Here is a 27,774-nt window from a genome sequence, read left to right on the forward strand (position 1 = left end):
CTCCGCTTCGAGCTCATCCACATCATCATCATCGTCATCCTCGTCACCTTTGTCGCCCTCTGCCTCTACAGCGGGCCCGCTATCTTCCTCATCTCCTGTCCCCATCGGCGTGGGCAGCCCGCTGCCGTTCCTATTGCCCTCCCCTTCTCCCGCCCCTGCCACGTCTCTTGCGTTCTTCACATTACGAAGTCCGGTCGTGCGAGCTTTAGCCCGCCGCTGTTTCTTAGCCAGGGCGCTGCCTCCCTCTGCTCCCTCGCCATCCTCCCCGTCGTCTAGTTTTCGTTTCCTGCCCTTACCATTTTTGTTAACACTCTCCGTATCGGTCGACTGATCGTCGGTATTGTATTCACACTCGGATCCCTTTTCTGAATCCGAATCGAATTCACTGCCCAGATAATCGGCCAATTCTTTGTCCACGTCACTCCATACGATCTTGCTGAGCTCGTCAACGGGGCTCTTGCCATCTTCCCCCAGCTCCGCAGGCAACACGCCGTCCATGTCATCGAGCCCACCATCTTCCTCTTCGTCAGCGCTGGAGTTTGTGTTGATGGCCGAGTCGTCGTCTGCGTCAATATCCTCCATGTCGTCGGTGCTGTTTTCCGCTACCGGTTTGCCATTGGCCACGATCGTGATCCGCGGTGGTGCCCGTGATTTTTCTTGCGAGCCAGCGCGGTCTGCAGGATGCACCTCGACCGCGAAGTCCCGCTCGTTCAACTTCCTCCACTGCTGCAGGCTCCCCGCAAGCCAGTCCTGGTTGACAATCCGGATCTTGGGGATTCTAGCAGCTAGCCGGACCTTGTGAGTTCTTGGCCGCGAGCTAGAAATCACAAGATGAGTGACCTTGTCACTAACTTTCGTCCTTAAATTCGCGCCGAAGGAGGTGGCTTGAAGCCCGATTTCAGAACGGTGTATATCAATACCCAGCGGCACGAGACCTGACAACACAATCGAGCAGCCACGTAACACGCGAGACTTAAGCCGTTCCAATACAGAACCCACATCAGGAATGGTTTCAGGTTCAATGTCGGTAGATCTATGACGACGACCTTCGCGGCGTGCATCGTATTGTTCATAGAAGCTTCGGTGTAACTCGGATAGGTGCTTCTCCAGGTGAATAAGTTCTTGGTCGTCGTCGCGCAGAAGGTTATGACGGGATTGTGAAGGTGATTCCGAGTGGACACTTCCATTTTGGTTAGTAGTTTCGATGCTTAGCCCATCATCTAATCCTTCCAATTCTTCTTTGTCAAGTTTCTTCTGCAGATGTAGCAACGGCCGCTCTTTGAGTTGTTTCTCCAATTCGCGCTCCTGCTCCTCGGCTTGCAGCTGGAGTATCACATTCTCATCGCCGCCGTTTGCAAGGACTCTCTCGTGTTCCGCCATTTTGCTGTCTAGCGCGTTGGGATTTTGGCTTTCGGGGCCATTTTTGTGTATAGGAACCACCGCCGGTGCTGGTGTTATTATATCCTCACGCTTGGGTAGAAAGCTCGAGTTGATATCCCCAATGCCCTTGAAGAAATCGTATGGGGTGACTTTGATCAGATTGGGCCTGTTCCTGGGCCAAACATCGGCACGATCATCGATTACCACCACCATGTTTGTGCTTACGGGGAATAGCCGTTGCAGGCTCTTCTCCGTCATACTGCCGTTCTCGTCGCGGCTGATCACACGGTGCCCAAAAAGCTTCTTATCCGGGTCAACAATGTTAGCAATCTGCTCGGCGTATGCCCTTGTTCCCATGGTATACACATGCATCTCGAATAGCTCGGACATGCGTTGCAGGAAACTAGCCAGCCCGGGTCGAAGCTTGATGTAATACCAGCATCCGCTGGTGAGACCGCGGGGACCGTCGTCTAGCTGGAAGCTGCGCACGTCTTTGACTGCTTCGTAGTTTGGGTTGGACGGGTCAGTTTGCCATTCGCCAACCGTCGGTTCGATGCATGCGTGAATAATGGTCTGGTCGAGATCCACTACCAGACTCAATTTGCGTTGCTCAAGTAGTCGCTGCTGAAGGTTCAACTCGGCGCGCGTCGCCTGGGCCGCGCTGACGGTGAGCGCAACGTTGTCGTGTACCATGGCTATAGTAGCGCGGTCTGTATCGAGTGTGTCGGTGGCCCAACTGGCTTCCTTCATATCCTTTCCACACAGCACGCAAAGTCCGGCATATTGTTGGTCGTGAGGACACAATTCATCAATGGTGACCAGTACCTGGTCCTTTTCAATGACGTCGCCTACTTTAACCTTCCATTGTGATATTGTACCATCTGTGGGACAATCCCAATCAGCCCAGCCTGTCTCTTGTACGGTTCGCTCCTCGTTAAGGGCCGGGTCGCCCACAGTGCGTTCAAATCGGAATGTGTACTGTAAAATCGTCTCTTGCTTCTTGACGTCGTCGCCCTTGTTTTTGATGAACTTGGATATGGTAATGGGGTAGCGCAGTTTGGGCCCCAGTCGGAATGTCTTCGACACCATACTGAGCGAGGTGGCGAAGGATCGGTTGAGTTGGTTTTCGTAATTGGTCTGAAGGTTGAATCGGTCAGCACATCGTATTCATAATGGGGTGCCATGCAACTGGTACGGAGCGTTGAAATGCCAAAAGGGGGTTTGATTTTCTTTGTCCGCATCCTCAGACCGAAGAAACGGGTTAAGACTTGGGCATACCAGCAGACAAGGTGCATTCATACAAGGCAGACAAGGCCTGATGGGTGATGAGATCCAAGCACATAAATATATCTTCAATGGTCTTGCAAGTGAAGATGATGATTCTACTTACTACGGCGCGCGCCCTCTATCAATGACGAAAACTGTGATGTTGTTTTGGGGTTGAGCTTATCAGCTCTAGCAAATCCCATCGCACCCGTTGAAAGATATTCTTCGGTGATGATTGGTGAACGGGGAGACCGTCTTGGATCCAGAGGACGTATCTACAGCTAAAGTCGTTTGAGAATATTGATGTCTTGCTTGAGGTAGCGCGACTTGAGGTCGAATGCGGCGCGGCTTAAAAAATGGAGTAGGTGTGGATTGGTTGTCGGCGTCGCAAGTTGCCCTGCGCCGAGTTGGCTGCAACCCGATTGCGGCAAGCGGTGTGAGTTCGGTGGGCCGAGCTGGTGCAGAGGTCAAGGACGAATTGTGCGTGTGGGTGTGCAGAGCTCAGCTCCTGTCGGTAGTTCGGCTGTAGAGCTCGTGCTGGGGTCTGGCCCCTGTGTTTTGTGGTTTGAGACTGAGGCCAAGAGGTCTTTCGCAACACGCAAAAGGCTCACGATTGGTTGTCGTCGAGTGGGTAGTCTCGATGAGCTTGTGTAGATGTTTGCAACGTTTTTGTGTGATGCGAAGTTTGGGGATGATTGGACGAGTGCACATCTGTTATAGCGATTCCCCCGTCTTTGGAGACGGGCTCCCAAAAAGCAACCACGAAGCTCTGGGGATGGAGGGGCCTTTTTGTACCTTTGCGACTGCAGTCTGCAGTGGCGTCACCTGAGCTCGGAGCTGTCCGCTTGCAGGCCATTAAAGCATTTCTGGAGTGCGAATTGTGGCGGGTGAGTGGCTGAAGTCGCCAAACTCTTTAAGTTGGTCCAACCAAATTGTGCCAGCTTCCAAACCAGCTTCCAAATTCTCCTGTCACTCCACTGGCCAGATCTATCAAGGTCATCATCCCCAATTTACGCTTCAAAGGTTGAAATTGTTTGTTATCTCTTCTTTTTCCAGCTCGTATGAGCCTGGAGGTCGTATCTACTACCTTGGACCCAGATATTTGGCACCAAATTCTGCTTTGTGAAATTGAGTTCGACGAGTCGATGACACTTACTCGTGAAGGGCATTTTGGATTATCAGTCGATGGCTTCCTTATTTGATCTTGGTCGCAATACAGAAGATGCGAGGGACTCAAATACTTCCAGTTATGGATGTTCGGTCACGTATCGACATTTGATTTTCTCAACAGGCTCCTACTTAGCTCTATCGCGGCTGTCATGTTGATTGAACCCCTACGAGCCTGTGGTATTCTGCAGAAGTAGAGTATGAGTGTCGACTTGTCGCAGACTTCTCAGATGAGCAACGCTGCCTTCAAATACCACAACAAACTAGCGGTTTTCCCTATCCAGCTCAGGTAGGTTCGAGCTGACCGTTATTCGGCAGCGAACAAGCCCCTTGCTTTCGGCCTCTCCAGACCCGCTGAACTGGTCAGCAATACTTCTTCTTCTAAGGGTTTATAGAGCGTCGGCAAGTTCCACAAAATCGAAAGATTAATGCATGAACCCGAAGCTGGCGCCAAATCATTTGGGTCAGAAAGGACAACGGCGATGTTGGCCTTATTGATGATCGGGTTTCGCTCCATCACTAGCCTTGATCCTATACTATGAGACATCAGTCACACAAACTTTGTTCGCTAATATCAATTGCCAGATAAGAAAGGGTGTTATGGTGAATGGGAGAAGAGAGTTGGTTTGAGTATCATCCCGGCCTTCCCAATACTCAAGAGATATCCGACATCGACTCCTTACAGGTGGATGTTAGTTATATCCAATTCTGGTTCTGCAGAAACGATGGACATAATAGGTGTTCGCATTAATGACCTATCTTCTAGAGGTACGTTTATGACACCCCTTTTGATCCCCTTTTAAAATGCTGATCAAACCCCAGCGCCGAAATACCCTTTATGCAATTCAATTCATATTAAAACATACGTGTCGTCCTAGCCCCGCGAGTCCTTCCTGCGCATCCTCTACAGCAACGCCAGCAGTAAATATGGAATCACAAGCGCGGCCCACGAATTTTTCATAACAACCTGGCTAGTCCCAGAGCTTGTTGCTGCGGTCCCTGCTGTGCCATTCACCGCAGCGTTGACAGTCTCGGCGGTGGTAGAGGTCGTGGATACGGTGTCTGTGATGACGCTAGAGCAGTCGATCATGCTCGCCTCATCATTTCCCAGCAAGCTCATCTTCTCCATGCTGTACCCTGTGTTAGCATAGAGTTCTAAATCTCACGAAATATCACAAAGGGGCAGTTACTCACGCCGGCACAAAAGCAGCCTCCCAATCCGAAGCGCTGCTTGCGAACTTGCTCCATGTAGCACTCGTTCCCGAAGAGTTGCTCAGGAACTTGTCGCTGTTCAGAGTGGTTGGAGCACTTCCGTCGATAGTGTCGCTGTAAAACGTGTTGTCCCACTGGGCTTCGGTGGTGTCGAGGGCAACATCGTTAAGGTCCTTCGCGGCGGTATGGGCTCCGATCAGAGCAACCAGCTCTGTAGCTGTAAAGCCCTTGGCTACGAAAGCTGCCGTTATCGAGGTAGCGTTATCGTTGGCCCCAGGCATTTGGCCTGTTGGACTCGCCGTACTCGAGTCGGTGCGGCCTACCTTAAACGAGATGGCGGGCCCCATGCAGGAGGCTATGCCAAGCGCTGTTGTGGAAGAAAATCAGTCCATTTCTCCTCGCGTAGGCATTATGATCGACTCTGGCCCGTTGGGTGGACTGGAATGGACTTACCTGTCCCAAGTTGGATTATGTCGGCGGTGCTCACGTTATACTGCGTTGCCATCTCTCCAAGGGTAGTGCAGATACCCGTCATCTGTGAGTTTTCACCCCGAGTAGAGCATTCATCTGCCAGGATGATGGACCCATCACATGATCCTGCCGGGAAGCAGTCATGAAACGAGAGGCGGATGGCGGCCCGGGCATCATCTGTACAAGCTCCATCGACGATGAAGCTGGTTTTCATGTCGGCGGCGACGTCTGTCCATACTGACGGGCAAGATGTTTGTCTGCGAAGTGGTACAGCAGTTGGCTCAGAGGCAGTGACTGCGCTGAAGAGCGATATGAGGGACGCTACGACGGGGATCTGAATGAGACGCATGATAAAGGACGTTAGGCTTCTTGTGAATTTGATGCGAACGGGAGTCAACGGACAAAACTATGGGAATTCCGATAACGAGCGAACAATGAAAAAAGTAATGAAGGAATCGAAACGAAAAGCAAGTCCTGCTGCCTTATTATCAAAAGAAATGGGAACGATACTGGTCTCTGGTCTATCTTCAACAGAACGACTGAATGGACGATCTACTTATTTATACCTTCGAAAGCAGTTGGGACACCGTACACAACCACCAAACATCGACCGGCGTCTAGGAGTTCTCCAACATTTGTTTCGTCGTTCATAAGCTGATGTTTCCGCTTGCCCTGTCACACTGAACCCCTACCAACTGCCATACACACATAAGCTTACGTGGTTGGTCCATGGGTATGTGGGCTGCTCGGTTTGAGGTCAGTGCTTCTTGTCTTGACTGTTGAGAGAGAGTCTCTGCGGATCTTCAGTGCGTTGGCTGTAACAAGCCATGGTATGAACAGGAGGTATGTGTATCACAACCGTTGGTGGTGAAAGTCGTGTTTCCACAACTGTTGCGATTGGGAGATGATGGTCCTGTGTCGCATGCGATCGGACATTTCACTAATCTACTCCACGGCAACTTGACAGTTGCTCTCATCCATGCACTCGCGCTGTTTCCTTTCCGGATGAGTATTACACGGGGTTCTAGTAAGTCGCCACGTCGGTCATTGTTGCCGCCGAGCTTGTGGCGTGGGGCCGACTTGGCTTTTTGAGTGAGGACCTCGTCTGGTTTGGCGATAGTCATTCTATAAGCGCGAAAACACGATTCGCAAGCCAATGGATATTGATCAACTGGTCAAGAGAAACAATCAAGCGATCTCCAATAGCAATCAAGCAGCGGATCAAAACAGTATCCATCCAATCAGGAGCTGTCTTTTACAACCGAAACATTCCCACTTCCCAACGACCCCGTCCCCTCCAGCGACAAGAAACATCTCTGTTCAAAGGGCCCGTTTCCAGTGCCACGGGCACATCTTCTTCCTTATTCGGTGGGCAAATCCTAGTCTTGCGACGGCCACCATGCCCCTCGAGCAGCAGTTCGGACTGCAAGCTGATCCCAGCGGGCATGGACCGCGCGGCACCCTGGGGGTGTGCGATCGGCCCTTGCGATTCCCTGATTCGGTCACTTCAACACGCGTCCTGTCAGGGGCTCGATTGTAATGGAGCTTCTGGCTTACGACGATGAAGTGTTAAGAATTGCCAAGGTTTTACAACTAATAACGGCGAAGATATGCTGATGAGCCTATTGGAATCAAGCTTGACTGATACCCGTGTCTTTATTCCATCTGATGATGATGATACCAGAGAAAATAGTAAACCGATATTGTGATTCATGTCGGAGAATTTTTTTAATGAGGCTCCTTTCAAGACATCTTTAAACATTGAAGATGACCTGGCCTATAATGCACCACATATTTTCGTCCAATGTACAGTAGCCTGTAGGGTTACACTCAAACGCTAAACTGCGGGTAGCGATCGGCAAGAAATGGTAGGAGCGAACCCGGTTCACGACCGCCTTGCCACACGCTTGTCAGGACTTTTACAAGCCTCTTTAAAAGTGTTTGCACGAGGGGTCCAGGTCACGAATGGAGGCTATTACACTATTGTTTCTTCCCGGCGAGGATTGCGCAAGTTCTTGTAATGAACGGACTGTGATTGGTCTTAAGTGGATCTCAGATCAGTTCACGGACGCTGAAATTGAGCTACTCTACGCGATCTATAGCTCAAAACATATATAACATGTTCGGAAGATTGGCAATTGGAAAGCTTGGTGTTTCGTGGGTATGGAGCTAATTTCGGTTGTATCGGGTAAGATTACTGTGATTTTGAGTGTATTATAACATGACATATTTTATAGTAGATGATCCAAATTTTATTTATTTTTCGCAACGCGTGTCTTTGTTGAGAATTATTTGGAGTTTCTGTGACGGCCTGGCCGGAAGGAGGAGGGGAATGAGACCCAAGGATCGCGAAGTAAAGGTTTTCGAGAACACGCAAGCTTTACGGGCTGACTTACGACTCTTTGAAGTCGATTAGTTTCACATGAGAACGGGGGCTACCAAAGTTGCCTCGCCGTTTCCAGAGCAGCGCGACATCTTCGTATAACCGATTGATGCGGAAACTTCGGTAATATTCCTGGAAGCATGCTATATACTTAAGCTTTTTTCCCCCTCGAGTACGGGTAAGTTATCACTCCATCTACCATACTGATAATAATTTCGTTCAACTACTTGAAGGGTATATACTGGCCTGTACCTCTATAGGAAAGCTAGTCTCACGCCAAAGATAGTTTGTGCAACGATTGAGTCAAACCTCCTCCGAATAACACCAGTGTCCCTAATCTCACGCAATGGATCCTCCGATGTTTCTTCCTTCTCTTATATCAACTGTCTCATTCACCTCAGCCAGTAGCCTGTGAGGAATATGGTTCGTGGCTTGTGTTCTCCTTGGAACTCGTCAGTGAACTCCGTCGTCAGTTCCGCGACTTCTTGCGGGTCGATCAGGCAGATGAGCGGCAAATACGGACCCGCATCGCTATATTCATGGCAGGAAAGCTTCATGCCGAGTGCCTCAAAAGTTGCCAGATGAATGATTTCAGACTCAATACTGTGCCTGGACATCCCTGTCCAAATACTGAGTTTCCAGCGATGCATGTATTGCGTGCCCCAGTCACACTGCCTATGTGCTGGGTGCAGCGCTTGAGCCAATTGCCCATAGATAGCCCTTCCGTAACTGCAGCCTTTGGGACTTAGTCTCATCATCATCATCCTCGTCATCACCAATACAACCCTCTTGCCTGTAACGTATTTCACCCCCATTCCGACACCCCTGTAAACACCAACAATAACCACACCGCTATTTACATTATCCTTTTATTTCTCAACCACTTTTGCTTCAATTGACTTTATTCCAAATATTCGATCTGATCTGCTATCAATGCCTTCATATACGGAAGAAGACCTCGCTGCCGCCGTTCTAGACGTCGCAAATGGTAAATCTGTGCGACGCGCTGGCCTGGATTGGGGTATACCAAGGACTACACTTATCGACAGACTTCAAGGCGCTGAATCAAGTCGCGAGGCCTCTGCTAGCCAGCAGAGGCTATCTCCAGTGCAAGAAAAACACTTAGCAGACTGGGTTTTGGTCCAGGAAGCCCTTGGACTAGCCCCAACGCACGCGCAAATCAAGGAGCTCGCGCAGCGCGTCCTAGCCCTCAAAGGTGACCACCAACCACTCGGCAAGAATTGGCTGGAAGCCTTTCTAAAGCGTCACCCAGCACTAAAGACTAAAAAGCAACGCCGTATCGACTCTCAGCGTATCGATGGCGCGTCTACCGAGGTAATCCAAGCCTGGTTTGCTTCAAAATTACGTATTCCTGCAATTCAAGCGATTAAGCCGCAATGCAGGTATAATATGGATGAGCATGGCCTTATGGAGGGTCAAGGGGGCTCTGGGCTAGTTGTCGGGAGCGCTACCTTACGCGCAATACACCAGAAACAGCCTGGTTCGAGGGCGTGGACGTCAATTTTGGAATGTGTGGATGCCCTCGGCAATACCTTACCCCCCCTGGTTATTTTCAAGGGCAAGGACGTCCAAGAGCAGTGGTTTCCTGATAAAAATCTTCAGGACTTCAAGGACTGGCGCTTCAAGGCATCCCCCAAGGGCTGGACAGACAATACGATAGCTATCAAATGGCTTGAAGACGTTTTTATACCCCTTACGCTTCCTCAGGACCCTTCAGACACTCGTTTACTTATTTTGGATGGTCACGGTAGTCACACAACTGATACTTTTATGTCTCTTTGGTATCAAAACAACATATACTTATTATTTTTACCCCCACACTCATCTCATGTCCTTCAGCCCCTCGATGTTGGGGTGTTCTCAGCTATGAAAACGGCATATCGCAAGGAGGTCGGGTTTTTAACCCTATTAACTGATTCAGCACCTATTGGCAAGCGGAATTTTATGCGCTGTTACGCCAGAGCACGCCAGAGGGCCCTAACGGCTCAAAATATCAAGTCTGGTTGGCGTACAAGTGGTCTATGGCCCCTAAATGTCGCTAGGCCCCTTACTAGCCCTCTTCTGCTTGAAAATAGCAACCGCACACGTCACCAAGGTCCAGACATTCTTATTACAACCCAGCAAGTCCAGAAAACGCTCCAGACGCCTTCAGAGGGCAATTTTGTATGGTCAACGCCAAAGAAGAGCGTAGATATCGAGCGCCAGTTTAGGGAGTTCAATCGACTCCAACAAACTAACATGACTACACAACGCCAACTATTTAGAAAGATGAAAAAAGGGTTTGATGAGAAGGATTATCTATTAGTAAGCGCAGAATTACAAATTGAGGGCTTGAAACAGCGATTGGAGCTTATGGAGCCACGGAAAAAAAAGAAGGTGCAAATAAGTCCAAACGCGAAATTCGCAAGGATTGAGGACGTACGGCGGATGAGGGAAGTATCTAATGAAGCTCTTGTTGATGATTCGGGTTCAGAAATATCTAATGTATCTACTGTCGAAAGCGATTGTATAGTTGTTCAGAATTGAATTTGTGGTGGTTGTTTGAAATTGCAGTGTTATTCGTGGTGTTTTGTTTTATAGAGTGTCGGAATGGGGGTGAAATACGTTATTGCCCACAGCATGTACACGAACCAGCATGTCTTCGGGGGAAGGCTACATCCCGTAATTTGTCAAAAGCTTGGCATCTCCCTTGACGCAGTGGCCCGCAAAAATGGAAGCTGCCATAGATCCTTAATTTCAAAAAAGCCTTGTGTTAAAAAAAGCACAAAAATGAATCCCAAGTTGCGTCGAGGAGTATCGCGTATAAGCAGTCAATATGCTGCCGTTGTATGGGTTCCTCCGGGAATTCTCCCCGGTTGTATCCAAGAAAAAACGCCATCCGATGCATGACTTCGTATCAAGTATCAGCGAAGCTAACCGATCTTTGTGTCTCACTGCTTTCAAGCTTGGGGATAGGGGCATGGATATCGGCTCCGTATTACTCACGCCAGCTGATTAGGTCCAGCATAGCTGCAATGCCTCTCAGAACCGACGGACGCAACACACGTCGATATCAGTGGCGTTTTCTTCTTCAACGTCAAATTTAGCTCTAGGAAACCAGCGTCGTATAATTTCTGAGAAAAGTGCGCATTAATATATTCGGAGTGGTATACTCGTCCAGGCTGAGTGAAACCAATATCTTCTGGATGTGGGACGAACGAGTTAGAAACAGCTCCAACAAAAAATTGATTTTATAAGCTTTCGTAATATACTAAGTAAGCCAACCCACCCATCTGCGGCCACTCCATGGCCTACCTTACCTAGAATCGCTAGCTTCACGATATTTTAACATGGTATTGCTCTGTAATTACTAACTACACAATTTACTGATTTCTGTGGGATTGAGCGCCATATGTGTGCCTGAGGTGGTGCCTGAGGTGGTGCCTAAGGCAGTGAAATCGCTTGTGTAGATAAAAAGGTCGGCACCTGCCTACCTACCTTAGATGTAACTTCTTACAGAGCACTCCGAGCAGTCAATACACACATCACACTGCGCATCGAGCATCGTAACCAATACAGGATTTGTACAGAGTCATCATCTGAGGGTTGAATCCCTCAATTTCTACTAAATTAAGTATAGCGCACTATTATGTAATCCTCTATTTTACTCAACTTGTTAGATTCTAATTCTATTAATATTAATATCGAGTCCTCAGAATCCGAGTATTCCTGTAGGGGTGCATCATTAGCGGGTTATATACGTGCCTTCTCTGTCATTGACTCTAATGACAGATACGTTGCCACCTGCCATGCCCGGGTGACCGTACAAGCGACGTCTCGATCTCTGACCGATCTCTGGGGTCGGCAAACCCAGACAAGGTCGTATAATGACTCGACACACGGATACCGCTAAGCTAAATCAACCTGGATCTGGAAGCTTGCTCGGTAGATTTTGATAGAAAACCATTTCCACAACAAATCTCGATGCCAGGTTTGGCATGGTGAAATAGAAGCATCACTTACAGGGCCAGCGGCTTACCATCGAGAGGAGCAAGTAGTGCAAAAATATCTCAGATCTTCCGAATACACCATGATCACCTCGGCGTTTAAATTGAAAGCCCGCATATCATTGAAGCTACTAATAGCTCCCTGTAGTGGGTCAACATACGTTGCTTGGTAGGGAGGTAGTAGAACTCACAGATAGAAGGTAGTATCTACTAGGAAGTAGCCGGTAGGCCATGCCTTTCTACTAACAAATATCTCTAGTGCTCCAGAAATAAAAGCTTGAGTCTCGAGTTCTAGGTCTACTGCTGTTGAAAAGTCCCGCATACGTTTGGTGCATAAACGCACGAACAAAAACGCCGGCTCTTTTAGAAAAACAGTCGCTCCAAGTATGAAATTGGGCAATACTTGCCAGTGAGGCGTCCAGCCATAAATCACGTGGTCCACCACGATTTCACGTTTATACGTCGATTAGAAATATAACATTTGAATGGCATAACTCTCTTCGTGCGACTTGTAAGATACAGCACATGGAAGTCGCAGATGCCGAGATAATAGCTAGGAATCCACAACCTAGTACTTGCTACATCTTCTCAGATAGCCAAGCAGCTGTCCAGAAGTTGCAAGGCTATAGTGAACACGCCCTTAAAGCGAGAGAGATACTCAGCAGGACCCCTACTATAGTATATATATGCTGGTGTCCTAGTCATGTGGGGATATAAGGAAACGAAATCGCAGACTCTCTGAAGAAAAGAGTCTTTATCTAAAGAGAGAGGGTAGAGCTAAGGTATTAGGGATGTGGAAGAACATGTGGAAAAAAGAGACTTTAAGAGAGGAGTTAGGGAAGTAAACTCGAGGACTAGGCTCTCCCTATAGGAGAATGACCCGAAACTCCCCTAAACTCTCTACTAAATACTCCCTAGATCCTACTACTCCTAGAGCTACCTACACGACATATATCCAGCCTAAGACAGGTATAGTGAAACGGGGTCGGGCAGTCAGTAGGATATACCCACCACCTAACACACTAAAAAGACGGCTCCAGTATCAACAGATCTCATCTGTTGGTCGGATGTGCCTCTGCGACTGGCGACGGGACAATTCACAGACAGGACACCTGGCTCTGGGGGTCGAATTGAAGCTGTCACTAGCACCGAATTGGCCTGATCAGAACAATATGAAGGCTCCTGTAGTTGTCAAGGCTAAGATAAGAGCAGAATGATGGATTGGTGAAAGCTACGTCTGAGTGCATGTATGTGTGAAAATGAATGAGCTCAAGATTGACTGACTGACTAGAAAAGGAAAAATGAGAAGAAGATGATGATGATGGGAACTATCTCGAGGGATGTGGTCCCCGGTCTCAGTGTCCCTTTAAAGCGAAGGAAAAGAAGTCCTCCCTGCCCCATGTCACCCATTTGCCCTGATGGCCGGCCTGGCCCCACTACAATAGGCTATTTCAAGTCCTAACAGTTTAAGCTAGGTAATAGCCCGGATAGTAAGTGTAGTTGTGGTTGCCTGAGGGAAGTCCTAAATATAGTGGAGTAAGAATATGCAGAATCAAGGAGACTTCTTCGAAGGAAAGCGCCAGAATATAGGATGTTTCAATTCGAAGTCATTGCTCGTTTCTGGGTCAGTTCCACGGATCGGGATCTAGCCAGGGCAGTGCTGGGTTATTACTACACCATCACGGACTGAATTCCATGAAATATTCTGTTCTGCTGTTCCAGTGCCTAGCTGATGTTGTGTAGCAACTGTGTGTTTGCTTCGTTACTATCTCCGAGCTGATTCGTCATTCCTTGGATGCTGGAATCCCATTGTGAAATTGGTCTCAAATTGTTCTACCGGGGACTGGAGAGAGTTCTCTATTTTCACGCCATTCTCAAGGGTTTGAAGTAGAACGGACTCGATTACAGGAATACGGCTATCGACCCGTCTCCCGCACCATCGACCGCAGATGTGATCCTGCTGGACTCCAGAAGCAGCATCACTGCGCAGGCCCCGACTGTAATCTCGATGAATCTGTAGTTTCTGTGCATCATTTACCCCATATACTAACATTTCAATTAACTACAGGGCACCATAGGTCTCAGTTCGAAATTCTTATAGTTGCATCCTCAATTTATCATGGCTGGCTTTCTCGAAAGGGTATTTCATCTTTCGTAGCAATTCGCTGTCACTAACCCTTGCGTTTCCCGCAGTTGAAGGTTGAAAATATTCCTCAAACACCCGTTTCAAGTATTTCAAGCACGCATCGCAAGTGGACGAGCATCTTCGCAGCTGTTTCTGTCGAGTTGTTACCATCCCACACCACCCTTTGGGTAATGAATCAGCATTCAACACCACAAAGCTCGTTCAACTTCACTTATAAGTATCAGAGCCTCTATGTAAACAATTTGTAAGCGAATTTAGCCATGATTTAGCAGATTCAATAAGTTATAATATTCTGCCTTTTGCCCTAGGTGATATGCAACCCCGTATCGGCAGGGCGGATTGCCGTGAGCCGTGCAATGCTACGATGCTCGTTTCACTGATCCTCTGCAAGCACTAGGCTCTAAGCGGTCAAAATACCCGCTGTAGTGTTACAGAGGATCAGGTAGTTAACGCTATTTTTTAACGTTACTCTGAATGGCCTATCGCAGTATAGATCTGCCTAGAAATATAGAGTACCGTACTATGGTATCATGGGTAAGTTTTCTATTGCGTGTTTGTACCGTGCCCCCCACCTAGGCACGCGCCACCTCTTCGCTACCTGGCTTGAAGGGACCTTCATAGCTGTCTGAATATGATTAAGAGAAAACGTTGTAGTAGTGTGAATTTCGGCTTTCGATTTCCCACCGTCGAAATATAGGGTTCGAATTCGTTGGCGATCCGCTTCTGTAAGGTGTTTAGTCCCCATTGTAGTTGCTGAATACGCGATAATTAGGACGCGTTAACAGCAAGTTGGAATCAGAGGTGGAAGTACCTTTTCGTTACCATGAGTAGGCTAGGAAAGAATCAGTATAGCGTTACCTTGACAGTGGTCCACTGGTACTTGTCAAGGGGGTGAAAACTTTGGCCTGATACCGTAGTAATAGACATTTATCTAACCGGCTTAAGGGTTAGTGGGCCCGGGATAACCGATTTCAGTCCGGGTAGTGAGTTTCTAGACCACGCCCCTACGTCCGTACGTTTCGGCCCTTCTTGAGTAGCAGGGCAATACGGAAGAATGAGGTTAGAATAGTATTTGTATGTATATCAATCACTAAAGACAAAACAAGCTCAAGTAATACTTCTCTAGTATTTATATACAGATGGAAAATCTATGACGTAACCATTCTATAACAGGATACACCAAGTATGGAAGTATAGACTTTATCATACCCACAAATCCCTTTTTGTTAGAAGACATGAAACCACCGGAGGACATTTTCCTCAAATACATGTTGTTTTCGTTTCTTGAAAGTCTAGATAGACCTTTGACTGAAAAGCTGTTGTCGCTAATTTAACAGTGAAAATGTTTAGTATAGCAGTCCTTCAGTGTTTCAGTTTACAAACTCGCAGTACGCCACAATGGAACAGCACACATCGGAGTTTAGAGTGTTTCACTTTCTAACAAAATACTCCAAACTCCCATTCCGTTCCCAGCTAGATCCTCTCCAACACAACCTTGGTCGAAGAAACAAGCCCGTCAACAACAGCATCAGGCTGGGACAAGAAAGGCGAGTGGGAGGCCTTGATGCGAACGGTCTGCGAGCTCTCACCAAGCGACTTGGCCATCCCCTCTTGGATAAAGGCAGGCAGCGCCTTGTCCTCCTCGCAGATCATGTACAAGCACTCGATCTTGTGCCATGGCTCGTAGCTCACGACATCGGTGAAGACGGGGGCGGACTGGTGCTTGAGTGTGGACAAAGCCTGCTCGAGCTGCTCGCCCTCCACGTCGTGGTAAAATATCTGCTTGGGGTCATCGGCGTGGACATACCCGGTGTCGCCCTACAATCAAGAAAAAAAATGTAAGTCATTATGCCAAGTAAATTGTGAGAGAGAATAGTTATGTCTTTACCTGGAAGTTCATCCACGGCAAGAATTGGCCGCCCAGCATCTGTTTAATGGATCCGCCCATGGGCGTGACGAAGGCGGCGAGGTACACAAATAAGATGACACCACCCTTCTCCCCCTTGGCCTGGCGCTCAGCAAACCCAAGTCCCTCGACGGCATTAGCGCCGACCAGGCCTCCGTAAGAGTGGACAACAAGAACTACCTGCTTCCCCTCACCGGCAAGCTTCTCGATGGTGGCCCGGACGGCGGCCGCGTCATCGGCTAGTCCCTTAGTTGGAGGCTCAGCTCCGACTGAAGGGTAGGATACGGCTTCCGTAGGCCAGTTGACCTTGGTGAGCTTCTCTCGTACAAGGTCAAAACATTGGGTGGTATGCCAAGCACCCGTGGCAAAGATAATGGTGGGGTTTTCGGCAAAAGAAGACATGGTATTAGTCTCAAGTGAGTATATTGTGCGTGAATGAGTGTCAGAAAAAGGTATGATATCGGATTGGTGAGTGATTCCGAACCTGGCTAGGTTCTATAATGACTGGAAACGTGCAAAAAGGCAGTCTAACCCGAGGGGCCTGTTCGCTTATAAGAGGGAAAGACTCGACATGGCAGTAAATCTACGAGTACGTGGTCCTAATCATCAGCTTCGGCCTAGCAGCCAAAGGAGAAGACGATTAATATCGCAGATCCAGGGAAATCCAGGGAAATCCATGTGCACCAACGCAGTGTGGAGCTATGCGCCTCGGGGTTTACATTTTGCTTGCTTCACACTTCGATCCAGGTCAGGGTTCTGGGATTGGAGGAAGGAGATACCCGTGCCACACCCCACTTATTTCGGATTCGCTTGAGCTCACCAACCTAAGTTGGTGCTCACCACCAACTTGGCCAGTTTTTCGACACTTTCAACTTCAACCTATCCTATCTTCGTCAATTCATTAGCTTTTCCAATCGCAATGGACTCATAGCTAAGGGAAGCCGTCCTCTACATGCAAGAGCATCCTCAAGCCAAAATTGCCAAGATTGCGCGAGAAAGCGGCGTAAAACGCGAGACCCTCCGATACCGCGTCAAGCAAGCTGGGAAGACTAAGAACCACGGAGGACTCAACAAACTACTATCTGAAGCCGAAGAAAAGGCCCTCTGTAATTACATCGACCGCCTTGATAGGATAAATCTTGCGGTTCGCGTAGAATTCGTTACCGACGCTGCAAATACGATATTACGTGAGAGAGTCAAGGTTCTACCAAATCAGCCACCAACAACAGTCGGATCAAACTGGACTACACGTTTCCTCAAGCGCCATAGCTACTTCCACGCTTCCCAGCGGAAGCTCCATTCAAACCGCCAGACTGCTGAAAACCTCGACACTATACGAGAGTATTTTACACGGCTTGAGAGAGTCCTCCGGAAAGAAGGAATCGATCCCTCTGATCTCTGGAATATGGACGAGACTGGCTTCCGGATTGGTGTTGGTAAGGATCAACTTATCATCACTAAGCGCAAGAGGGCTCATTACTTCGGCCTACCAGAAAATAGAGAGACAGCGACAGCTATTGAAGCTATCTCTGCTGCTGGCGACGTAATACCAGCTTTCCTCATACTCACGGGGACTATCCACTCGGCTCAGTGGTATGCGCAAGACCTTCATCCAGATACGAAGCTACGGCCGGTCGATACAAGCTATTCGAATGACGAGATCTCTCTCGAGTGGCTTATGCACTTGAACAACACTCTAAGAAAACGCAGAAAGGTCGAAAGCGACTATTGATCTTAGACGGCCACAGCAGCCACCATACGAAGCAGTTTATCCAGTACTGCAACGACCACGATATTATACCCTTCGGCTTGGCCCCCCCATCTTACTCATCTCTTACAGCCACTAGATTTGGTTGTTTTTCAGCCATATAAGCACTGGCATGCGAAGTCCCTCGATCAGCTAGTACGGGATGGATGTACCAATATAACCAAGCTAGAGTTCCTCTCAATTATCGAAGATGTACGCAAAAAGACCTTCAAAGCGAGTACGATCCAGTCAGCCTTCAAGAAAACCGGTATATATCCATTTTACCCTCATCCAATACTACAAGAGATTGAAGAACGTATACCAAAGACGCCATCACCACCAGCCCCTTCATCTTCGTCATATGAAGGCACACCTACTACTTTTCGACAAATTAATAAAGTAGCTAGCAAGATTACGAACTGTCTTACTGATCCAGAGCTTGGTATTAGTCCAGATCTAGCCTATCGACTTAGTCGCTTTGTTAAAGGGTCCCTCGTTAATGCGACCGAGCTTATACAGACTAAGCGCGATCTTAGCCGTACTAAGTACGCCGAACGTATATCAAAACAACGGCGCGTTACGAAGAACTATCATCTTCAATCTGGTGGAGTTTTATCCGTTGCAGAAGGTAGAGAGATGGTGAAGAGGAAGGTTGAAGATGAGGTAGCTAAAGCACAGAGAGTTCTCGCCAAGTATCATGAAGGACTACGTAGAGTAGCCAAAAAGAGCTTTTCTGATGCCGCAAAAGAAGCTAGAAGACGTCGATAGACAGGCCAATTACAGCCTACAGATGTCTTCGAGACAGGCCTTGGTTGGCGGTTATTACGTAGATTCTAATTGAAGGTTGAAATCCGTCGAAAAACTGGCCAAGTTGGTGGTGAGCACCAGCTTAGGTTGGTGAGCTCAAGCGAACCCGAAATAAGTGGGGTGTGACACGGGTAACCCCTATCGCCATGTTTCTGGGAAGACTGCCCCGTGCCGTGTGTATGCCGGTGTGTAGCAGCTCCGAGAAGATCCACTATATGGAGCCGGAATGCTGGCCGCGCCTCCGTAATTGGTATCCAAGGGCGCACGGCCTGAGCAGAAACTAACCGCACGCACCTAGCTGTTCGAATAGATAGAGCGCAGCTGACGTGGTATGTGATACGTCACGATACCCCGCCAAAATATTACTTGGAATCTGATCTATCATATGGACCAAAATGCGGGCGAGATGTGTTCGTCCCAATACTGTGGAATCACGAGATGATGGAGTGGATTGGTCATGGGTCGCTGGTATGTGCAGCTCTGATGTGCGGGTATACCATGCCACCTTTAGATTTTGCATTATTCCCAATTACTTTTCAGGCTCTTTGGACTTGAGTGGAGTTGTCGTCGTGAACCAAGATGCCCAAATGCTCCAAATTGCTCTCCAACTTTAGTCGAGACTCGAGAGTCGGAAATAGCCAAGGCATTTGTCTCGTATGCAAGACACGATGTTCCCTGGCACGAGTCATGTTTTCAGTAATCACTCAAACGGTCGATCCTCATAGGCAGTTTGAAGGCTCGGTCATACACTAGATGGGTCGTAGATCAAGAACGGTCGAGCCCCCAACGGTTGTCAGAAAGAGGTTCCCCGGCCGGTGGAAGAGGGGGGGGGGGGTCTTCCTTGTTTCCCCATAATACATACAACTGTTAGGTTTTAGTACCTGACCGTCATTCTTATCTCGTAGTTGGCCCCAGTACATCTCCGGCTCAAGACAATAGTCCTATTAACCCCCAATCCTGGCCTTTCGTTACGAATTCTGCAGGTGTCCGGTAGCCTCCCGCGTTGAGGGTCCTCAACGTGATTTCGAACTTGAAAGGCTTGGCTTGTCGCATTCCTGGTTTGGACGGGAATATCCTTGTTCAAAGCGTATTTTTCCTCCTCCTTTATCACGATGTCCAATCTAATGTCTCTATTAAATCATGCTGTTGTTTATTTTCCTACCTGTGGTCACAAAGCTGCTCCGGAATATATCCACCACGATTCCTTTCCTTATTATAATCGAGACACACGACGACGATAACCACTCATTCAATCACCAAAGGTGAAAGCACTATTATTGGGGCTTGCAGAACCGGTGACTATAGCAAGATGTCGCTTATTTTCACCCCGCGCAGAGATGCCGCCGCTGCATCCACTACAACAGCCACGGCAGAATCCGCAGATCGAGGACCCGAACTTAACGTCGCGACGACCTGTTTACTCGTACTTGCCACTGCATTCGTCGGCCTTCGATTTTGGGCCCGTCGCATCACATCCTATGCATACGGCGCAGATGATTGGATGCTGGTTGCCGGTTTGGTTCGTAGTTTCATTACTGAGGTGTTCGCATAATGCATGTGGTCCACATCCGACTAACGACTTAGTGGCATGCAGGTGGTAGTTTTTATTACGGGCTCATTAAATTATGCTAGTAAGTCTGAAGAATATAGACCTTAATCTATTTGCTTTCTCTTGCTAACCAACATTCCCACACAGTGATATCCTATGGTCTTGGCCGCCATGCCTCCGAGGTGCCGCTCGCCGACCTTGTCGTATTTTTCAAGCTCTTGTTAGCGTTTGAGTGCATCTACGTCACGGGCGTGATGCTTATCAAGCTCTCGATCTTGCAAATGTACCTGCGAATCTTCCCCTCCAAGCAATTCAAAATCAGCGCTGCTGCTATCGCCTTCGTCGTCATCGGCTGGTGGATCGCCATAGTCTTCGTCTGCATCTTCCAATGTACCCCAGTGTCCAAAGCCTGGCTGCCATGGAGCGAAGGGAAATGTATCGACCTCAAGGCCTCATTTATTGGGAATGCTATTCCCAATATCTTAACTGATGTGGCTATTCTGTGCATGCCCATTGGTCAGGTATGGAAGTTACAAGCCAAGCTTATACAGAAGCTGTCGTTGTGTTTTGCCTTCTTATTGGGTAGTTTGTAAGTCTGATGTTACCTGGCGTCCTAATCCGTATTAGTGACCATTGCCCGACTAACTACTCGGCACATAGCGTCTTATTCGCGAGTATCTATCGCTTTAGCACAATTATGCAATTTGAAATCGCCGACACGACCTGTTAGTTTTCCCTTGAGCCAGACGACTAACCGGTTCGCACCGCGTCTCATATACTAACTATCATAAAGGGACCCTAGCAACAGCATGTACATGGTGCGTGGTTGAGACCGCCTGCGGCGTCATTAGCGCCTGTCTGCCCACCCTCCGTCCGCTACTTGCCAAGGTCACCAGCGGCTTCTCCTTGGCGGCCAGCCGCGGAACGGGAGCAAAAGATTACCAAAACCGCAGTGGCTCCGAGCTTGTCACCATCGGTGGGGGCGGTAGCCGGTCAGCTAAACGAAACTTCGAGACCTCGACAGGCGACAGGGCTTTCTCCAATACCGACCTCTTCACCCCGCTCGGTTCCAGGACGGATCACGCGAGTGAGCGGACATCTGGTGACGAGTTTCCACTCAAGCAGACTGTCTGACACTGATGGGACATGAAGTGGGACATGAAGTTGTAGGATCGGGGTGCTGGTGTCAAGAATTATGTTAGCGTGTAAACGCTGGGGATTGATGAAATATAATGGATGTAATGATGTAGTCGCGGAAGCTGAATAAACCAACTAATTTCTGTATTTGCACATCGCATGATCACGGCTAGTTGTGATAAAACAAAAAAAAAAGAGAAACCATCAAACACAAGCCGCCGGCCGCCGGGTCAGTTTACCATCCAAAATCCTACCAACTCCACTTCACATGTGACTGGTGATTTCACCCGATGCATACTGTACTCCATCTGTCAGTCCCACCAGTCCACCTTTTGACCCGCAGCGAAGGAGAACCATCCACCTTACTACGCTAGTGCAACGGCTTTGACCATCATACGCTTGACAACATTTCCCCGTCGGACCATAAATCGAATTCTTGACAATAAATATTATGTATGCATAACCCTCTAACGATACCATGGGACATTCCTAGTCCAGTTCTACACTAGACAAATCATAGGAGACGCTCGACCCACTGTGTTAAGACAAACCCCCCTTATGACCTCTTAGTAAGCTGAACCACCATTCCAACTCCGGTTGCCCCGTGCCTCATGCCCCAACATCTTTCTACTATTCATCATCAACCGTCGAGGAAAACCCGCACGTGATTGGGTTCAACCCTAGAAGATCCAGACACCACCCCATAGCCCATCCTAATTCCACTTCTGACCAACAACTCGACAACGTCTCAGCCTGCAACCAATCTATGCGCAGGGCAATGCAAGTCTGCCAACCAAAAGAAGAACCACACGCGTAGCTTGCATCGCCTCACCCCCATACATCATCCTCCAATGGATGCGCGCTTCTTTCGCTGATCAGTCACGATCTCATCCGACTTTCTCCAGTACCAGCGAGCTTCCGCGACGCCCTTCCATAACCTGGTCCAGAACCCAAGCATCCACTTCGCCATTCTTTTGGGTTGCATTTCCACTTCAGCCTCACTGGCCGCTCTCCTCGATTCCACAGATCCATATTCTTCATCTTCCTTAGCCCGCCCCTTCTGGACCTCGGAATTCCAGCCCCGGCCAGCTCCCTAACTAACCGTGCAAGAGCCCGACTAGGACCCTGCCCTCGGAGCTGGCGTTCTGCTACTACTGCTGCTTCCCCCATTACCCATACCACTGAGTACACGGCTACCAAGAGCTCGGCCAGCACTGCCGGATATGGCGGCTTCCATCTCACCAAGAGCGCTCTTCTTGACGACCAGCTCAGGGTCAATCTCATCCCCCCCGACAAAGGTCCAGCTCTCTTCCTCTTCTTCCTCGTCCTCTTCTGGATTCGAAGTGTTGTCCACGTTCGAAGAGGAGGAAGGATGAGCAGAGTGGGAAGGATGCTTGCCAACCTTGGCCATGATGAGCGATTTGGCGTAATCTAGGTCGCGATATATGGATTGGATGGCTGTCTCGACGCCCTTGTCCTGTGTGGAGAGCCTAGTGTCAATATTGCCTTTCTGATTTGGTGCCTCGAGCTGGCGGAAACCGCGAAGCGGACACGAGTTGGAAGTGAAGACTTACATTACGAATGGCCTCCCCAAGTACCCTAGCCTTTACAATCATCCGCTCACTATTACACGCCTCCCAGAGGGCCCTGGCGAAGCTGTTGGTGCCCCATTTCTTCAGGCAAATACCCACACCCAAATCCTCAATTCTTGCACCGAAGAAGAACTGATCGCCAAAGAAGGGTCTGACAATGGTCGGGATTCCAGCCCTGAGGCTGGCACCCGTCGTCCCGGAGCCACCATGGTGTGCCGCAGCGTCTATTCTGGCGAAAAGCCAGTCATGCGGCGCCGACTTGATCTGGAAAATCTCGGGCGGGAGCTCAGGCTCTTTTGCCTGTGTTTCTGTGGATTCGGCACTTGAAGCGTTCTTGGCTTCCTTGGGAAGACGGTCGGACCAACCTTTAGAGAGGACACACCGGACGTCTGCCTTGAGCACAGCATCAATCACCTCTTGTGTCATTTTGGCCGGATCCGGTACAATAATGGAGCCAAAGCCCACGTATACCAACTTTTTTTTGTCCTTTCTGGCTTGCTCGATGAAGTCGGCGAGGTCCCGGGGCGGCGTCCAGCCCTCGGCTCCTTCATCCAAAAACCAGTAACCGGTAACTCGAATCCAATCAGCCCAGTCCAGGGGCGGCGGCACCACACTCGCACTGAAGTTGTACAAGAACGGCACTTTGTTGACCTTCATAGCCTCCAGACTCGTGGGGCGAATGTCAAGCGTCTTCTTTCGCCACCGGTTTATCTGTCCAGCCGTGGCTTTCCAAAATACATTGTCGAACATGACGTATGTGATGTAATTGTATGCCCCCCCCATCTTGTGCTCTGGCATGATGAATGCATGCGGGTATGCACGTGTCCTGGTCCATGGCATTGTGAAAGCTCTGAAGTAGGGGATTTGAAGAGCCTCGGCAATATGTATGCCAGCCATAGCCGAAGGTGATTCAATCAGCACATCAGAACCTTGACATGCCGTCCAGGCAGAAACAAGCAGCTCATCTAGCCATCCGCGGAACTTGGAGTTGGCCTCCCTGAGGAAGGAGAAAGTGAAGGTTCCATTTTCGATGCAAATGCGCATGAGCTCCTCGGGGTCGCCGCCCACAGGTGCGAATGTGATGCCGTGGCCCTCGATCCAGTCCTTGAACTCACTATGTGTGGCAATCCTGGCATAATGACCTTCCGAAATAAGTCCTTTACAGAGGGCGATGTAGGGCTGGACGTCACCTCTCGAACCAATAGTAAGACAGGTAATGGTCAGCTTCTTGGATGGCTTGAAGTTGAGGAAGGAGGCCTTAGGATCATCAAAGAGGATTGTGGGTGACGAGTCACTGAGGATGGAGGCTTGCTGCGGAAGTTTGATCTCATGCTCGGGGTTCTCCCGCAGCCGGGCCTGACTAAGCGCATCACGTTCAGCCATGGCGTCCTGTATCTGTTCAGTCTCCTCATTTGCGTCGACACCTCCATCAGTCGCAAGTCCATCCCTGAGATATCGAGCAGCTTCGAGGTGTCGAAGCATGGTGATGGCGCAATCATCGCGGTCCTTGGCCTGGCCGAACTCAAAGAATAACTCCTCATGCCCCCGGATGACAACAACGAGACCCGAATAGCCAAACCTGAACCCCTTTTCTTTGTCGATGGTTTCAATGTCTTTGATAGGCAGGATCAATTTTGTGCGCGTGCCAGGCAAAAGCGATCGGAAGCAGAAATTTCGATCGCTGATGTAAATCTTGCCGTAAAGCGGTAGCACTCTGATCATGTAGCCGAAATAGGTGGCCTGGAGCTTTTCCATCTCAGGCAGGGCAAAATGTTCCCGGAATCGTTCCATAGCCGTCTGTAGTTTTGCCTCCCCTTCTTCGTCACATGTCTCATCATCTAGCTCGTCGTCCGTCTTGAGGCCACTGGGGGAATCGTAGTGTTTGCGGCCCCCTTTCCACATGCCAGATACCTTCTCCACATAACCCATAGATTCGGCCGCAAGAAGATTTCCCATGCGTCGGCTAGTCTGATTGAGGTAGTCTGCGAAGAGCCCTGCACGCTGAAGAGGATACGAGCCCATTTTCGCCAGGTTTTGGAGCGTCGGCGTTGGCGGCAGAGTCTGGTCCAGGCTGTACTTTTCACCAGCCCCTGGATTAGCAAGATGGCCGATGGTTGCACCATGTCGCTCGTGATAGGCTTGTAGCGCATCGTGTCGATGATCGTGGCGCTCGGCTGCCCTATCACGCCGCGACGACCAAGAGAGAGATGTAGAGCGGCGCTGGAGAGTCGGATGGAAAACCTCGCTGCCTCTGAGAATTTGGCTGGCTGACGGGTCGTCGCTAGACGATGTCATGAGGTTAGAAAAGCTCGGATCCTCGACTGACTGAACATATGAATCGGATGATCCTTGTTTCTCGGGTGGTATCTGTGGTTGATGACCGCGAGCTATGCTGCGCGACCGATTCATACTAAAACTTCGGCGGGGAGAGACATCCCGAGCAACTAGGCTGTCAAGGTCGACACTACTCCGCCGCAACTGGCGAAACGCATCGAAGCTGGCCCTCCCAAATTCACCGCTTGCTCGGGGACTTTGATGCTCTCGCGGACTCGTGGGCGACATGGGGACTAATGTCGCTCTGACATTCTCTCGAAGCTTGGACGACTTGAGGTCACCACCGCCAGCGGAACCTTGGGTTCGTGAAGCGCTCACGGAACTCCGCTTTGAAGACGTATCGCGTTCAGCTATTTGTGGTGGAACGCCCAACTCACCAGCAGGTTTTTCCTGGCCGGCGGCATCTTCGATGAGAATCTTGAGAACGTTGATTGCTTCTTTGCCGAAGCTGAAGAAAGAGAAAAAGTACTGTTGGTGTTAGTCGATAGGTATAAGTTTCGAGTGGGCGAATCACAAACCTCATCTATGGCGTAAGTCTCGTCATTGTCAATGACTCGAACTTTGCAAGTGTCGGCGAACTCGACAATCTGACTGTCTTCGATATCCATGACGTTGGCAATAGGTAGAGAAATCTTCACACTGTCGCCGTCGTTGTGAGACCTGAAGATAACGCGTTGGAGACTTTTGACCCATTCTTTGGCACTGGGTGCGCTATCGGCACGGAACTGGTATGTTCTGTGATGTGTAACTACACTAAAATGCAGCGCGTCTTTATCCTTGTCAGTGACATTGGCTGAGATGGCATATCTCAGGTCGATCTGCCCATGTGGGAAGTATAGATTTGATGCATCGCGGTAGTAGTTGAGCACATCGCCCTTCAATCGGAACCAGTAACGGTGGTACTTGGGATTCCGCTTGCCGCTCTTCGATAAGTAGCCCGATTTGACGACCTCATGCTGCGATAAAGGTTAGTAGGTTGATATGTGCATAAAAGACTGATCTTACAGCTTTCTTGGGAAGATAGGCGTAGAAGCAAATGTGTTTGGCGGTGATGTACATGTACCCTTGTAAGAGTACACTCTGGAGCAACCAACAGGGGTATTCTGTTCCATTAATTCATTAGCATTAGGTGGGGATTCCGGGAACAAGACATGTACCCTCTATGACTTCCTCGGCATGGTCAAACTCAAATATCTCCTTCAATTTCTGGGCAAGTGCGCTGGGACCGGCATTGGTGGCTTCGCCGCCTCTCCGATGGTCCCCGGACAATCTTTCCAGATCGAAGCTTGGCCTTGACGACATCTCAGCCTGCGCTTCCAAGATTCTGCTCAGGACTGGCGCAAGCCGTCCTTCGCGATCAGCTTTGGTGACTTCAACGGTGGGCGAGCGGGCCGATTCGAGGTTCGGTGAGCTTGAGCCGTCGCCCTTGAATGCGGAGGTTAAAGATGGGCCTTTGAGTTTGGAAGATTTAGATTTTGACCTTGCGGTCAATTTGGGGAGCTGAGGCAGCGAACGCAGCACTTGGCCAGAAATCCGACGTCTGTGTTTTCCATTCTTGTCCTTGTTGCTCATGTCCCTCTTAAGAACCTGTGTCTGGGCTATATCTTCACGCTCTTTTCCCTTCGAAAGTCTGCTATGGTCGTCGTCATCGCCGTCGTCTTCGTCACTTGACTGGCCCTCGAAGCGATCGTTGAAGTTGACGGTCGAGCCAGCGGCGGCAATTAATCCGAAGATGGATTGGTTCATATTCATGAACATCTGAGTTCCCTGGTGGGTTGGGACCACATCTTCCTCGCCATCGTCGCCGTCCTTGAACCGATCAGGTATTTCCATGGTCGGATGATAGCCCTCTTTGCGTTTTTTTTGCAATTTCTTGCTCAGATGTCTTCGCGCGGCGCCTTCATCATGGTTGATGTCGGGAGGTAAAGGCGCCATGTCGGTGGGGGCGTAGGCTGTTATCTGCCTAAAAGTATGGTCTGGTAGCCTGGCCGATCGTCCCACCAGTTTCTATTTGAGCTGTAGGTTGCTAGATGTCGTTAGCTTGGTTTCGCTGTTGCTGTGATACGACAGATGCAGGTAGCATGGAAGACTGCAGCAGAGCCGGCTCGACTCACCTGCAGAGTCTCCCGAGGCAAGCCCGCAGCTTTCTGGCTCTAGGACCTCGGAATGGGCGCTGAAAAGTGTCAGGCTGGCGAATGATCTCGAGCCGTGGGATAAGGCTGGCAGTCAAGAGATGCACATGGAAATGGGAAACGGGCACAAGACACGGGGGAGGTGGACGGCACGAGGGTCGAAGGGTCAGACCGGAACACGAGCCGTTTAGACAGCTCGAAACTAGACAGCCCGGATGACCAAATTGGGCGAATAGGTCTTGATTGGGTAAAGAGGTAGATATGATGGTTGCATACCCAAAATTGGAGAATACAGTAGAGGTACGGATGTTGAGGGTGGTATCGAGACGACAAGCTTAGGAGGGTTCGTTATCGATAACAACTAGAAAGAAACGCCAGATGACGCGACGTTTGTTTGGTCGATGGCACTATCAGGGATCCACCCCGATGCCAGTTGACCTTCAAGGAGCCTGTGAGCCGGTGAGCCTTGAGCTTCGGAGGTCGGCAGGCTGACTCGACTTGGACCCCGGCTTGTTGCCTGCAGCTCTGTGCCTCTTGG

The 27,774-nt window shown here is 49.4% G+C and overlaps 5 protein-coding genes across 5 annotated transcripts; 1 reads left to right on the forward strand and 4 right to left on the reverse strand.

Moving 5' to 3' along the window:
• Positions 1–312: 312 nt before the first annotated feature.
• Positions 313–2,460, reverse strand: BCR38DRAFT_311501 (uncharacterized protein; the record flags this gene model as incomplete). Its single annotated transcript, XM_040854658.1, has 1 exon — positions 313–2,460. A coding segment is annotated over one exon (2,148 nt), but the record flags the coding sequence as incomplete, so codon positions are not given.
• A 2,419-nt stretch (positions 2,461–4,879) lies between these two features.
• BCR38DRAFT_299433 (heme peroxidase) lies at positions 4,880–5,755 on the reverse strand (the record flags this gene model as incomplete). Its single annotated transcript, XM_040854535.1, has 3 exons — positions 4,880–4,943; positions 5,008–5,392; positions 5,479–5,755. Coding segments are annotated over 3 exons (726 nt in total), but the record flags the coding sequence as incomplete, so codon positions are not given.
• Positions 5,756–15,310: 9,555 nt separating this feature from the next.
• Positions 15,311–16,390, reverse strand: BCR38DRAFT_376938 (Alpha/beta hydrolase fold-1). The gene is made up of 2 exons (XM_040857357.1): positions 15,921–16,390; positions 15,311–15,850 (listed from the first exon to the last, which is right to left on the reverse strand). Exons 1-2 carry the CDS (start codon positions 16,338–16,340, stop codon positions 15,506–15,508), a joined length of 765 nt encoding a protein of 254 aa, XP_040711716.1. The 5' UTR covers positions 16,341–16,390; the 3' UTR covers positions 15,311–15,505.
• A 3,411-nt stretch (positions 16,391–19,801) lies between these two features.
• Positions 19,802–21,354, forward strand: BCR38DRAFT_400002 (uncharacterized protein; the record flags this gene model as incomplete). Its single annotated transcript, XM_040857727.1, has 5 exons — positions 19,802–20,011; positions 20,087–20,123; positions 20,189–20,630; positions 20,702–20,766; positions 20,835–21,354. The coding sequence occupies 5 exons, from the start codon at positions 19,802–19,804 to the stop codon at positions 21,173–21,175; spliced, it is 1,095 nt and encodes a 364-aa protein (XP_040711717.1). The 3' UTR covers positions 21,176–21,354.
• A 907-nt stretch (positions 21,355–22,261) lies between these two features.
• On the reverse strand, positions 22,262–27,355 carry BCR38DRAFT_71930 (uncharacterized protein). Its single transcript, XM_040865583.1, has 6 exons — positions 27,219–27,355; positions 26,262–27,130; positions 26,110–26,207; positions 25,623–26,060; positions 22,753–25,572; positions 22,262–22,655 (listed from the first exon to the last, which is right to left on the reverse strand). The coding sequence occupies exons 2-6, from the start codon at positions 27,037–27,039 to the stop codon at positions 22,296–22,298; spliced, it is 4,494 nt and encodes a 1,497-aa protein (XP_040711718.1). The 5' UTR covers positions 27,040–27,130; positions 27,219–27,355; the 3' UTR covers positions 22,262–22,295.
• Between the last annotated feature and the right edge of the window lie 419 nt (positions 27,356–27,774).

This window comes from Pseudomassariella vexata (genome assembly GCF_002105095.1).
Source record: "Pseudomassariella vexata strain CBS 129021 chromosome Unknown BCR38scaffold_15, whole genome shotgun sequence".
Lineage (NCBI taxonomy): Eukaryota > Fungi > Ascomycota > Sordariomycetes > Amphisphaeriales > Pseudomassariaceae > Pseudomassariella > Pseudomassariella vexata.

What these genes read in the sequence shown, in the direction of transcription:
- BCR38DRAFT_71930 (XM_040865583.1), bottom strand. Translation starts at nt 27,039, where the DNA reads ATGGCGCCTTTACCTCCCGACATCAACCATGATGAAGGCGCCGCGCGA. An exon ending in TGCCGAGGAAGTCATAGAGG is followed by an intron (nt 26,208 to 26,261) that starts GTACATGTCTTG and finishes TTAATGGAACAG; the next exon opens with AATACCCCTGTTGGTTGCTC. An exon ending in TTGGGGAGGCCATTCGTAAT is followed by an intron (nt 22,656 to 22,752) that starts GTAAGTCTTCAC and finishes CTCTCCACACAG; the next exon opens with GACAAGGGCGTCGAGACAGC.
- BCR38DRAFT_376938 (XM_040857357.1), bottom strand. Translation starts at nt 16,340, where the DNA reads ATGTCTTCTTTTGCCGAAAACCCCACCATTATCTTTGCCACGGGTGCT. An exon ending in TGCCGTGGATGAACTTCCAG is followed by an intron (nt 15,851 to 15,920) that starts GTAAAGACATAA and finishes TCTTGATTGTAG; the next exon opens with GGCGACACCGGGTATGTCCA.